Raw genomic sequence first — 13399 nt, forward strand, 5'->3', positions numbered from 1 at the left:
GTGTCTTTGGTTTAATTGCATTTCATTGTGTTTCATAGATTTTGTCTCGCTCATGATGGGTATTTCCAAATAACTAATAAAACATCCTGTGTTCTTATAGAAAGGGTGTTTGGGATAAAGACCGTAGTTTGAAAACGCTGCCTTAAATCTTGCCATGTATTAAAGAAAGCTTAAGATGTTAAGATTGTGCATAAAAAGCAGACAATGATTAAAAGTATAATAAGAAGCTAGAGCTACTCATTAATTTCCAGTTTCAGACATCTACAACATCACCCAGCAGTTTGCTACTAAAATGATTAAAAGATTGAGAAAAGGTCAATAAAATAAGATTTTCACATCAGGATGCTCAATATCTGCATCCATTGCACTTTGTGTAAAATAAATTATTGCTGAAACAATTAGTGGATTAATTCAAAATGAATCAATAACTAATGCTCATGTTTGAGTAGATGCCTGGTTCCATCTTCTCAAACATGAGGTTCTGCTGCTTTTCTCCATTTCATATAATGGACTGGGACTGCTGGTTGGACAAAAACAAGACACAAGGCATCACCCTGGGCTCCTGGAAACTGTTCGAAGTAATCAACATATTAATCGATAATGAAAAATGATCATTAGTTGCAGGCCCAACAAAATAAATACACCTTTTCCTGAGTATTGAATTAAGCAGCAAATGAAAATGTTTGTGCACACACGAACACACACACACGCGAAAGCAACTAGCCATCATCATTTTAAGCATTTTCCCACATACTCAATAATAAATTGGCTGATTTGCTTTGGGCTTCTCTGGTAAAACATATCTCAGTCTGTAATTTGTGTTTGCAAAGAAGCTCCATGACCCTCCAGTGGCTCTGTCTGTGGGGATGCACGAGCTGAAGGCGTGGGTGGAACAAGCTGGAGTGATCATTACTTTTTACAGAAGAAAATTATTCATAAGTTTGTGGCAGACACTTTGACATAATGTCACTGGAAATGGTTCTTGTACAGGACTAAAAAGGTCAATTTTCAAGACTGGAACATTGCCTGAGATGAATCTAATCAACACATGCCACACATTTCAAATAGTTATGTTATGGATGAGGGAGAGAGAGACTTTTTGCTGGACGTAATTATCTGTGGATTTAAAGTTTTTGTCTAATCATGGATTTAAAATGACTCTCCTGGCCTCCCGTTGTTTTCAGTGATGTGTTGACGACATCTCAGAGAGGAAAAATTAGAAAACGGAGGAGGTAATGGGGGGGGAGAGAAGAAAAGAACAGGGTGAACAAAAACAGAAAGGGTTAAGGAAAGATGGGGCATTTGGAGTATAAAAGTAGGAGGAAGGAAGTGATGGGAGAGGTGGTGATGGAGGAGGACAGGAGAAAAACGAAGGAGGAGATGGAAGAGGAAGGGTGTGAATGGAAGAGAGGAGATGAGTACACAGAGAAAGGGATGTTTCCTTCCGTCTGTCCGGTGGCTAACCTGATTAGCTTAGCAACGGCATAGGACCAGATCCGGTTGTTCTGCTATGGAAACACACACAAGACAGCGATCGATACACTTGTATACACGCAGTTACAGATTTGTACAAATGCGCTGTCTTCTAAACACACTCACACACACACATAGAGTAATGTGCAGACTCGTAATGCTCTGCTTTCTGCTTTCACATATTCACACCAGTTGCAGCAAACACACACACACACGGTGTGACACACTGTTCTCTGTTTGTAGATAATCTGGAGCAACGATTTCCAACCAGGAATATGTGTACTTGTGCAAACGTCAGGGTGTACACCAGAAAAAGAAAGGATTAACTCAGCTTGATTTAAACATAGAAATTATGATTTGGTCAAAATATTGTATATATGTGTTGAAGAGGAAAACAAACACACACAGGATTAAAAATTGCTGCGATGTAATTTGTAGTACACAACAACCAATAAAACTACCAGCTGTGATGACCTGCCTGCACAGAAACGTCTCCCACTAATCTGGGTCTGTTATAAGACCAGAGCACCACATGCTGTGATTTGAGATTGCATGAACACTAGTTAGTGACAAGCAAGTAAAAAATCATACTAAAAGTTTTGGATAAATGTTCAGGAACTAATGGAAACTTGACCATAAGAAATAAATATATAATTTTTAAACAGTAACAATTTCAGGATTGCTATGGCTTGTACGACACAACTTGTGTGAAAAAACATGACAGTGAAGGAGCTCATCTGACAGGGCTGTGAAGGCAGATCAGACATAAAAGATTTGGAACCGGAACAGATCAAACTGAGCGGGGAAAATCTTTTGTTTCAGCGGGAATGGGTTTAAATATGCAGAACAGCAGCCAGTTTACATCTCATCAGTCGCTGAAGCTGCTGCGGAGCAACTGGACGCACGGCTGCGAGCAAATATTATAGGAATATATTTTGCTGTGATGCAAAATTGAGTTTCTCCCAAACTGCTTGTGTTATGCTGCTGCAACGAAGGAAGACTGCGGGCAGAAAAACTAGTAGCTTCAGACTGAATGATACACACTATGATTCCTCCTCACTGTATTAATAATCATACTTTCCGCCTGCCGCTGCTTCTCCTCTCCCTCTTCTTCTATTTGACTTAGTGCTCTGCTGTCCAGTCTCATTTTCTTCTCCACGACTCCAGCCTCTCCATCTACCAGAGCTGAAATGTATCATCTTTGTAACCACCTTCCATTTGTTTCTCCACCGGCAGTTTTCTCCTTCTGCTGCACCACATCTGCTCTGCCATTTTCAAAAGCTTGATTGTCTGTAAATTTAGCTTCTCCTCCTCTTCGTCTTCCGCTAACTTCCTTGCAGCTCCTCCCCTGTTCCAAATCACCATCTGCCCTCTTGCCCTGAGAGGAAAAACTCCTCATTTGTAGGGATATGTCCCAAAATCATGGTCATGGACCCCCTTCGGTTTCTGTTCTTCGTGCCTTCTCCTTTGTTCTTTGATAAAAGTTAAACCAGTAATGGTAACCTCCACGCTGGTAAAATAGACAATAGAGAAAAGAGGCTGTTAATTATTCATCCTGGGTGCACTTTACTGCTTTGCACCTCTCATAATCTTCACCACAATAGTCATCATCACTGTTAGTCTGGGCGGTGTGGCTCTCACAGACTCATTTAGCAGAAGGAAAACTCCAGCTTAGGTTTGTGTGGAGTTGCATGAAGAGAGCTTGATTAACTGGAACATATGGCTTAAGTAAAAAAAGTCCTTTTACTGCTTTTCACTGTTTGCACACTTTTTTGTGTGAATATCTAAAACTCCTGCAGCATATAATGCAAAGTGCAGCAGGATTAAACCATCTAGTTATGCTTTAGCCACGCTGTGCTTATAATTTATGTAACCCAAAAGTACTCTAGGAGGGTCATTCATAAGTAACCTTGTAATGTGTGTTAGCAGTAGTACCATGTTAGATCAGCTATAAACAATATATTTATAATAATGCATGAACACAGTGGAGCATTTAGCAGCTAAAGAGTCAGAAGCTGGTGGAGACCAAAAACAGAGCTAAAAGAGAGAATACTTAACTTGCATTCATAAAACAAGCCTCCAAATGAAGGATAATGTTGCTCTGTAACTGTTTGATGTGGAAATATACAATTTAACAATATAAAAGGTGATGGTATGTCAGTGTTCACAACTTGTTTCGGCTGCTGTCAACTGGCCAAAAAAGTCAGTTATTGCAGGTTTAAGATAATTAACAGTAAAGAAGAACTTTTATGCCTCAACACTTTTCACTGCATCATACTGTGTGAGGAGTTTGTTTCTCTGCATGCATAAGGTACATGTGCATTCAATATATTCTGTTATACATTTTACTCAGATACAGACAGGAAGACAAAAGTAGACAGGGAGAGACAGAGAATCAGAGATAAAAGTGTCCTATTGAGTTGGTCTGATCGCTCTAAACCCTGTTTATGTGTTAATCTCTCAGACAGGAGCGCTGCAGTTCATCTGTATGCAGATTAGGACAGCGCATTAATGAGACCATTAATAGACAACACACACACACACGCAGACTTTTTAGCTCTCCTCAGGCCCCATCCACACTACCTTTTTGTTTAAAACCGCAGTTTTATAACAAATACGATCTCCGATATCCGTCCACACCAGCAATTTAGCTGTGTTTGGAGTTGATCTCTGTCTGGATTAAAACGACTTAAAACGCACATCTAGTGGCCGTTCAGGTACACCAGGCATGTGCGTGCCGGTGTAAACATGAAGCAGATGGTCTATTCCGTAGTTACCGATTTACCTGTTACCGAAGATTTGGCGAAAGAATAAAGTAATGCAGACGGATCGATAACAAGCTGGGGGACTGTTACTGAATGTGAGTTAACATGGGAGTTAAAAGAGACTGTGGTGGCAGAAAACAGAGAATCGTCGGAAAGTAAATGGCGACATGCTCAGTTCAAGCGTAGGCAGATAAGGGTTATTTGCATGATACAGAATATTTTAATACAAATACTAAGTCAAAAACTCTGACAGTAGCATCGTATTTCTGCTTTGATGACTCAATCAGAGAGCCGAGCGTGAGCGTCTGCGTCATCATTTTTAAAGTCCTCCGTTTTTGCCCATCCGCACTAAAACGCCCTCCGGAGTTTCAAAACGAAAAACGTGGTCGGCAGCGTTTTCCAACTTCTCTGTTTGAGGTCTTCGTTTTCGCCTTAGTTTGGACAGGAGGTGCAAACGTAGCAAAAGGTCTCCGTTTTTTAAAACGAAAACGCAGTAGCGTGGACGGGGGCCTCAGTTTGGCTGACTATGGGAAAATGGAGAAGAGGAGGAAGAGGAGAGGAACAGAGGATGCAAGAGTTGAGCAGTGGCGGCAGGGAGGAAAATCTGTCTGTGAGAGTAGATTTCCAACAGATAACCATGATGGAATAACACCTAACTGACAAGTGATATTTCAACATACTGTAGTTGTCTTGTAGCTTGTCTTGGCTGGCCGGTGATATTCTATTTTTTTTTTATATCTCCAAAACCAACAGAGGGTTGAAGCTCCACTGAAGATGTAAAAACACCTCACAAATATATTGTTTCATCAAACAAACCGGAGGAAATAGTGCATTTGGTGGGGATTATTTTCCACATGTGGTGCTCTTGTGAATATTTGGGGGCAGCAGGAGGGTGTATGAGGGACTGAGTCAGAATAAACTACAGTGTTTGTGTACATGTTGATGAATGAATAGTTTCTGGACAACAGTGGATATACCAGGTGAGACACAGACAGTATGCACTGATGGGATCAATTCATTGACTTATTTTCTTACATGGGATTTGTTGACAATTGCCTGCCTAGTTCTATAATATGCTGATGAAAAAAACAGTGACTGTTGTCTGGAATCTTACTTACCATGATTTTTAACATGAAATCAGGCAAACAAATGAGTCTAAGTAGATAATGATCAATTAACTGGATATTGTTGAAACAGTCATAGATAACGCTGTTGCTGGTAATTTGGTGACTTCCCTACAATGTCACAAGAGCTCAAGCGCTGTTCAGTTTCTCGCTCACCGCACCAAAGACGATGAGCCATCTCGTGACTTCATCGGTGCTCATTTTCCAAGAGTCGTTATGAAAAGTGAAATCAGACTGATTTAACCATTAGATAGCTTCCACTGTTCTAATATGAGTCCTCTGTTCTTTATTCCGACAAAGAGATGTAGGCTAGCCAGTGATTATTGTGTTGAGATTATATGGTAATTGAAAATGAGGTAATGTGTGCCGGTGATGATAGTAATTGAAAAGGAATTAAGTGTAGATTAAAATAAGGTCTCATTTGATCATTTGTCAGAGTTGATTCATGAGCCTGGCTGTGGTGAATTAACAGCCTCCGAGCTGAATAGCATGCCAATAAGTAAGTTCACGGTTTGGATTATGAATCTTGACTATTTCCATTTTTTCCCCCCTCCTCTTTTTACATTTAGCTTTGAGGAAGTGTTAGCTGACAGTCTTACTGCCTGCAGCAGGCGTTGTTTCTTTCTGGCTCCCTGAACATTGTTCAAGAAATGAATGGGGAACTGTTGGAGCTTTAATTATTGGTGGCTTATAATTATTGGCTAATTCCACTTAAGAATATTAAAAACACATTAGAACCTGCAGCTGACAGTTTATTATTTATTTATTTTATTTTTATTTACCCTTCGAGGTGACATTCTCCTGACGGTTCATATTCAGGCATCAACAACTAAAAGCTGCATACACACCATGTGATCTGCTCCACACGGTCGTGTTAGATGAAATTAGACCCTGAGGCAAGAGTGTGTCAGTTGGTTGATAAAGATGTCAGGAAACCGGCAGCTTTTCTGAGCTTTAATCAACGGCACAAAGATTAACAAATTGAATTTAATAACATAAGCTGATTATTTGATTGTTCACTGTCACAAAAAAGGGAATTGAATGTATTTAATGTTTAAAATGTTAATAGTTAAATTAGCTCTTAACGTATGGAGTTTTATAAGTAAAACTATTAATAATTTTTAAACAAAGGGTGGATAAAGGGTCAAAGGTGAATCATTTCTTCTCTTGTGCAATGGTGACAACAGAAGTTTCATCTTTTCTGTTAATATCCGTACAAAGTACCACGTGATGATGCACAGAAAGGTGGATGGCACAGTGACTTTCCACTGTGTATTGAAGTCTTTCTAATTGAATGACACAGCTCTCTGGATAGCTTGGTTGTTTCCAGACCCACACGGACGCTACCAGTTACTGCCAGTGTGTGTAGTCGTACTGGCTAGCTGCCTGGCTGCAGTGAGGAGGCTAATCCAGTGTGACAAGCCCAGGGAAACTCCTCCTCTGAGGAACCTCTTAAACGGACAGATATGGGTCAGTGCTGCCACATGTTCTCCCTACAGGAGCGTTACAGCAATAGTTGTATACAAAAAACTGTCTTTTTTTTAAAACTTGAAATGGAAACTGTGGAATCCCCTGCAGCTTTTTATTATTTAATTGATTGTGCAGTGACAGCAACAAGAGCACACAGTTGATGTAAAGAGAAACGCAACTTCCTATTTTAGCTTGAGGACATAGAAAAAGACATTACAAGATGATATTCAGCCTATAATCAGTTTTTCAGTTCGAAACAGCTGTGAGTGATTCTGTCCTCTACACAGATTCTTCCTCTACACAGGGAGGGATGTCTTTGATGTTCACAGAAGCCATAATATATACACCAATATATATAGTTTTTAGACTATAAGACTACAAGACTATAAATACAATAGTATTTAAAGTCTTGTTTAATTGCAAGACTATAACAATTTCTGTGGTAAAATAAGGAATGACACCGTTGTTACTCTTGCATACCTCACCTTGAAAAAAGCTTCTTATTTTAAAGCTGGATGTGTTCAGGAGAAAAGATTAGGCTTTATCTACCCCACCCCTAAACCTCCCCATGAACCTAATGACCTCCCAGACTCCCCCTTGCACACACACCAACAGCACCCATCCAAACTCTGCTCCCTTGACCCCCAGTGCTATATTAGTAGAGACAAAAAAGTTGCTGTTTTTGATTTGATTTATAATTTCAGATTTTCTGTATTGTACCAGCCAGTGATGAATCACTGGTTGTAAAACTATATGGGTAAAAATCTATATAGACTATATATGTAAATATGCATATATATATATATATATATATATATATATATGTAAATGTAGACTCTATCTGACAGCTGTCCAAATGTCACATTTCTATTCCCTTTCAGTTGTCATTTCTCACTTCAGCCGCTCCTGTTGAAGAGCAGCTCTCGTTATTCGCTGTGTTTTCGCTTTCACATGTGTACTGTTGACTTATGCATCGTATTCCTGCTCGGAGTGGAGGATGACATGGGTGTAAAATAAGTGTGATTTTGTGGGGGGTTGTGCCATCAGGCTGCAGCTCTCCGGCTGTCAGTCAACCTGTCTGTAAAGCTGCGTATCACCTGTCTGCCTCTGTCTTTTATTTGAGAGATTTTTTGAGCAACAACGGTCATGAAACTGGTCGTTCCGTTCCGGTGTCATTGAGGTCTTTGCTCATTCATTAATCTTTTCATTGTTTTCAAGTGTTTGTGTGTGTGCATGTGTGTGTAATAAAAGGCATTTGCAGCACTCAGGACCTCATTACTGAAAGTGCAGGTCTCCTTAGATGCTGATAACAGCTATAGAGGTATGTGTGTGAGGCTAAGATAGTGAAGAGAGTTTGAAACAATAGGGGAGGACTGGGATACATTTTAGTGCTTTATTCCCAGGAATTATGCCAAAATCGTGTGATCCCGTTCCTCACAATGTTCACACTGTGTCGTTTTTATAAAGTGGTGGAAAGTATGTGGAGGCCAGGATGGTGGATAGACTTGTAGCGCATCTGCCTTTCATGCAGGAGACTGGAGTTTGCATCCTTGCTTTTTTCTTTTTCCATAATATTTACATTAAGGGGATTTAGCAGACGCATTTATCATAAGCGACTTACAAAAAATACTAATGCTGCACAATTAATAGAAATTATATCGAAATCGCAATATGATCAACTGCAACATCCAAATCGCAGAAGCTGTAATTTTTTGATGAAGGTAAAATCTGTGGCAAAAAAGAATTATAATGAAGTACTACAATGCTGCAGAGATGTCCTGGCCTACAAATCCTGTTCTCCATATGTACAGAATGTTACACCATCATCCTTTTAATAGTTTGTTCAGTGAAAATAAATATTTTGATGCAAAGATGAATCATACCACATAGTGCAGCCCTAATAAGTACATTTGTCGGGTGAAAGTGAAGAAGCAATAGATTGCTGTTGGTAAATTACGGATGTCAATAGAACAAGTTCCAGTTCTGTTACTTTCCTCAGACGTTCTCAATTTTACCATAATGAAATCAATGCCTGCAGCTTCAGGATGAGCACGGATGTTCGTGCTCAAGTTGAAGTACTTAAACATCTTAACCTCAGTTTCACTTACGTCTTCCCATTGTCCTTGAACTCTTTACTTTACCTCTAAAATTCACTTCATGTTCAGTCTAAACACAACATTAGAGGTGTATAACAGACGTCTACAACTCTCACATTTTAAAACCGAGAAATACCTGCCCTGCTTCTGTCAATCACTGGCTGATCTAACAGTCTAGTAAATGTATTTCATGTAAACACTCAGCTTCGGGTATCTCTAAAACATCTTGTTTTCTGTAGGGAGTGTTTTTATTACCAACATTTTTTGGATTCAACGTAGGGAAAGTCTGAGGTGGAAGGAAGACAGCTCAGAGTTTAGAGGGAAAACATGTCAGTGTGATGTTCTTGCTACCGGCGAGGCCTGCAGGTGCTGCACACTGAGCAGCAGTTGGCATGTTGTGTTTGATTTGCCTGCCTGCCGTTCGTCTGCCTCGTGTTTCTTGTTTCCTCTGATGTTTGGTTAAAACGACGGAGCAGCTGTCATGGCTTCCCCTGTGGATGTTGACACTGACAAAGCACTGAATAGAGAAATTAGAGGTTTTTTAAGGTTTCATGAGAAGGTGGCTAATGTGAGTTAAGGTGGATTTTAGTGTGCTGCAGATTTACCAACATTTCTATGTTAGAGAGAGTTTATTATTGATTTAGTCTTTCCCTCCTATACTAGGAATTCTTCTTTGGGTATATAATTCCAGTCATGTTGATTTAAATGAAAATGTTCTCTGTTTAAAATGTCTGTTTGAGATAGAGGACCCATCACACTGCTGTTACACTCACTGCCTTAAGGACAATCTAACCTCTGTTAGTGATGAAACATCTTTATTTTCAACACTTCCTCTGTCATCATCTACAAACTCGTACCCACATTGTCACTGCATGCATTTTGGTATTCACTTACGAGTTACAACGCATTACATTTAAAGATCATGATGCAGAAGAGGAAAAACAACATTTCTGTTGGAGGACACAATAAAAACAAGAACAATTTTGTGAATGGTGAAAGTTTTGTTGTATTCACCTGTTTGCTGCATGAACTATGAACATGAACATTTCTAAAATTTTCCCCACACACATTTCTTTTCTGAACTTTTAACCTAAATAACAAATTTTTTCCCTACATAACAGTGGATAAGTTCCAAGCTACATTTCCGAACTATAAAATGCTGTTAGTCTCATTTGATTATGTAATCCTGTGTCTTAGCTATTTCTATAGAAATTTAGCTTGTCTTAGACTGTCAGATCCATACATGCACTTTATTAAAATATAGTTATAAAATGTTCCTCCTGTTTCATCTCTTCCGGTCAGGATGACAGTTCACTGAGCAGCGAGGAGGAGGCAGAGATGAGCGAGCCCACGTGGCTAGCAGCTGATCTGGGAGCAGCGTCTGACCTGAGCCCGCCGAGCCGAGGAGAGAGGATGCGACACAGTCCCCAGAACACACACAGAAAGGAGGACGACGGTAAGGACTGAGAAGATGTTAAATCTGATGTGCTGCTGTTGAATGAAAAACAAGCCGGGAAGAACGGCCTTGTTTTGTCGTGGAAGTTTAGAAAAAGCTGCATAGCTGTATTTTTGAGATTTTGGGAGTTTCAGGTGATGACTGAGACAAAAGTTGATATAAAAATATCTTCTTTTTACGTTTTTAGATAAAATGAAAGAGAAAACATGGAGAAAAACAAGAGTTAGGATTTACAGTTCAGTGGAGGATTCACCCCTGCAGCACTTATAAGATGTATCACACTTCATCAGGACACATCACGCGTTAATTATATTCCCCAGTGTTTATATTCTTTCATTTACTTTGTGATATAGAGTGACGGTATGTTCTAATATGGTTAACTTCTACTTCGCCTTGTGCAGTCGCCATGTTTCCGTTCTTTTATTAGTCGTGATAGAGAGAAGTGATTGTGGAGAGCAGAAGTGCTGCAGTGGAGATGGCTTTGCTAGATATTTGTTGCTATAAAGCAGTAGATAAACAATCCTAATTGTTGTATTTACTACCGACAATGTCACTGGCATCAGAAACGTAGGAGAAAACTAAATCTTTCAGGATGCAGTAGCCCCGACATTTCAGGTGCACGTCATCCACGGCGTAGAGACAGCTCCTTAAATCAAGCTTTTGACAGACAGTGTCTCATATATTTAAGATCCTTATATCTGATTATCCCTATTGATTTGTAAGTTATATACCATAAACATATTTAGGTATATGTTTTTCACACCAGCACACAAAATCCGCTTCAGCAAAGAACACTGTGATGGACAGTAAATACTTTCTTAAGAGCTGCAGTAACTTTTAACTGCCTTTCCATTGGGCTTTTACTCTCTTCTGTCAGTTTTTCTCTCTCTCGTCTTTCTGTTACTTCGTCCTTATTGCAGGTCAGGCTTCACACTTATTTCTGGACATTGTGAGAGATCTCTTATACATGCATACAGTACAAGCAGCAGATTGTGTGTGTGTGTGTGTTTACGCACGTTAAGTTTATCAGATGCTGGTTTTTCAGCCATTTTGCAGGGGAAACCAGATTATTTGATCCCTGTAAAATAAGTAATAACAAGAAAGGAATTTAAATTGTCCTGTTATGGAAGTTTTGTAACTGGAAATGGTTTAGGAAGGTCTTTGTTACCTCTTTCTCTCTCTCCTCGTTCTTTCTTTCTGTCGCATTATACTGAACTGCCCCTCTGTCTCGCTTTGTTTGTCTCTCCTCCCACCTTCCTTGCTTTGTTACCTGCCTGTCACTCTCCTCCCTGTCTCCTGTAATACACTGTACCCAACACGGAGTGACTGTGTGTGTTTTATCTGCCACTTCTTTAAGCTTTTACTGAGCGAAGACAATAGGTTGTAGTGTATAGGTTGTAGGGGGGGGGGGTTGAGTTGCCAGGCGGGATGCTGCTCCTGCTTTCTTCTCCTGGATGAGGGCTGAGGAAATAAGGAGAGTAGGAATGAAGGGATGATTAAAGGGGATAGAGGAGGAGCAGAAAAGGAAAATCTCCTGTCGGGTTGAAGTGCAAGTGAAGTGCATCACATGAAATGTTGTGTTGCTATTTCAAAGACCACATGTAAGTAAAAACAGAGTCAATGGTATTGTGACGTCCTGTTCTTCCATTTCATATTTATACTCTACTACTATAAAAAGAGAACAATCACTTCCTGTGCAAGAGAGGGTAAAAAAACATGTTTCCCTAATTTAGCAATCTAACTGTATAATATATTTCTATAATATCTCTAGAGATTTTAGTGACTTCACAGTGAGCTTAATGTACTTCACATTCTTCTATGTAATTTTCAGTATGGCTGCAACTAAAGATTATTTTAATTATATCTATTAATCTGCTGATTATTTTCACAATCTGTGTCCAAAAGCGCCAATGTACAAAAACACAAATATATTGAGTTTACTATGATGATTCTCAATTTGGAGAAATTGGAACCAAAGAATAATTGGTATATTGCTTTTTTAAAAATTACTTAAATGATTAATAAATTATGAAAATTGTAGCCATTTAATTTTCCGTTGATTGACTGATAAAAATGAATTAATGAAAAATCAATTAAGTGTTTCAGCTCTAATTGTTAGTGTCACTGTAAAATATAGTAAATATTCCTACAATATATAGACTACTTTGACTGTCCGCAGCATTTGTTTATATCACTATTATAACTTTTGTCTTTTTCTTAATGTATCAAACAAACTAATACTCTGTTGTTACTATCCAGCATTAAGTTTATGAGTGTTTCCTTATATGGTGTCAGTGTAGTAATAAAGGGATTGTCAGTCATGTAGATGGAACATACATTTAAAACACATCACCACAGCGTTATCAGCCATTACCGCCAGTTCACTGATTTTGCAACGTTCACTCAAATCATAAAGATCATAAATAAGAGCAGTCGAGTGGGGGGAAAAAACTCTTAAATTAGATGTAATTAGGGAAACTAAGAAAAAAAAAAAAAGCATTTGTTCAGATCGCTCAAAGGATAACATGTTTATCTTTTAGCTGATGAGGAGCTCCAGCAGCTACAAAACATGATAGTCTTTTTGCCTAAACTAAACTTTAACCATAGCATGTGGCAATTCAGAAAACAGTCATGAATAATTTGTGTAACTGTTTTGGAAGGCGCTGACAAAAAAGAGGCATCGGATCAGAAAACAGTTTAGTTGTGGAAGAAGGACAAACAACATATGTTGTTGTTTAGTTTTATTGATACGGGGAACCGCTATGATATCTCCCATTTGGCAAAAAGAACTACAGTGTCCAAAAACTGCTGCCAAAATAGCTCGCTTGCAGCAGTTCAAAGTAAATTAAATACCATATTAAGTGCAACGTTAAGCGACTTTGAAACCTTCAGTTAAATATCTCATTGAGTATGTTAGCAAACAAATGTTAATGCTCCTCACTAATAAATAATTTATTAAATATTATCTAATAAATGTTTTCCCACTCATGGCAACATGGCATGAATGCTCCAGTG

General features: G+C 39.0%; 2 protein-coding genes across 10 annotated transcripts in view; one reads left to right on the forward strand and one right to left on the reverse strand.

The window, feature by feature from the left end:
- nol4lb (nucleolar protein 4-like b) overlaps positions 1–13399 on the forward strand; it is a 170172-nt gene that overhangs the window by 90449 nt on the left and 66324 nt on the right. For both annotated transcript variants that reach the window (XM_046057189.1, XM_046057190.1), the window contains one exon: positions 10231–10384. In XM_046057189.1, coding sequence (XP_045913145.1) covers positions 10231–10384 — 154 coding nt within the window. The remainder of the gene's footprint in view (positions 1–10230; positions 10385–13399) is intronic.
- Positions 1–13399, reverse strand: part of LOC123975590 (glutelin-2-like) — a 30551-nt gene that overhangs the window by 1899 nt on the left and 15253 nt on the right. For 2 of the 8 annotated variants that reach the window (XR_006826099.1, XR_006826098.1), the window contains exon 3: positions 1465–1508. The exons of 5 other annotated variants lie outside the window; for them this stretch is intronic. Coding sequence is in view for 1 of the 3 variants with exons in the window: in XM_046057194.1 (XP_045913150.1) it covers positions 2551–2620 (70 nt within the window). In the remaining 2 variants the exon portion in view is untranslated. Of the gene's footprint in view, positions 1–1464; positions 1509–2550; positions 2965–13399 lie in introns of those variants that run through there. One more of the 8 variants, XM_046057194.1, reaches the window with a different exon arrangement.

Source organism: Micropterus dolomieu, linkage group LG08 (assembly GCF_021292245.1).
Source record: "Micropterus dolomieu isolate WLL.071019.BEF.003 ecotype Adirondacks linkage group LG08, ASM2129224v1, whole genome shotgun sequence".
Lineage (NCBI taxonomy): Eukaryota > Metazoa > Chordata > Actinopteri > Centrarchiformes > Centrarchidae > Micropterus > Micropterus dolomieu.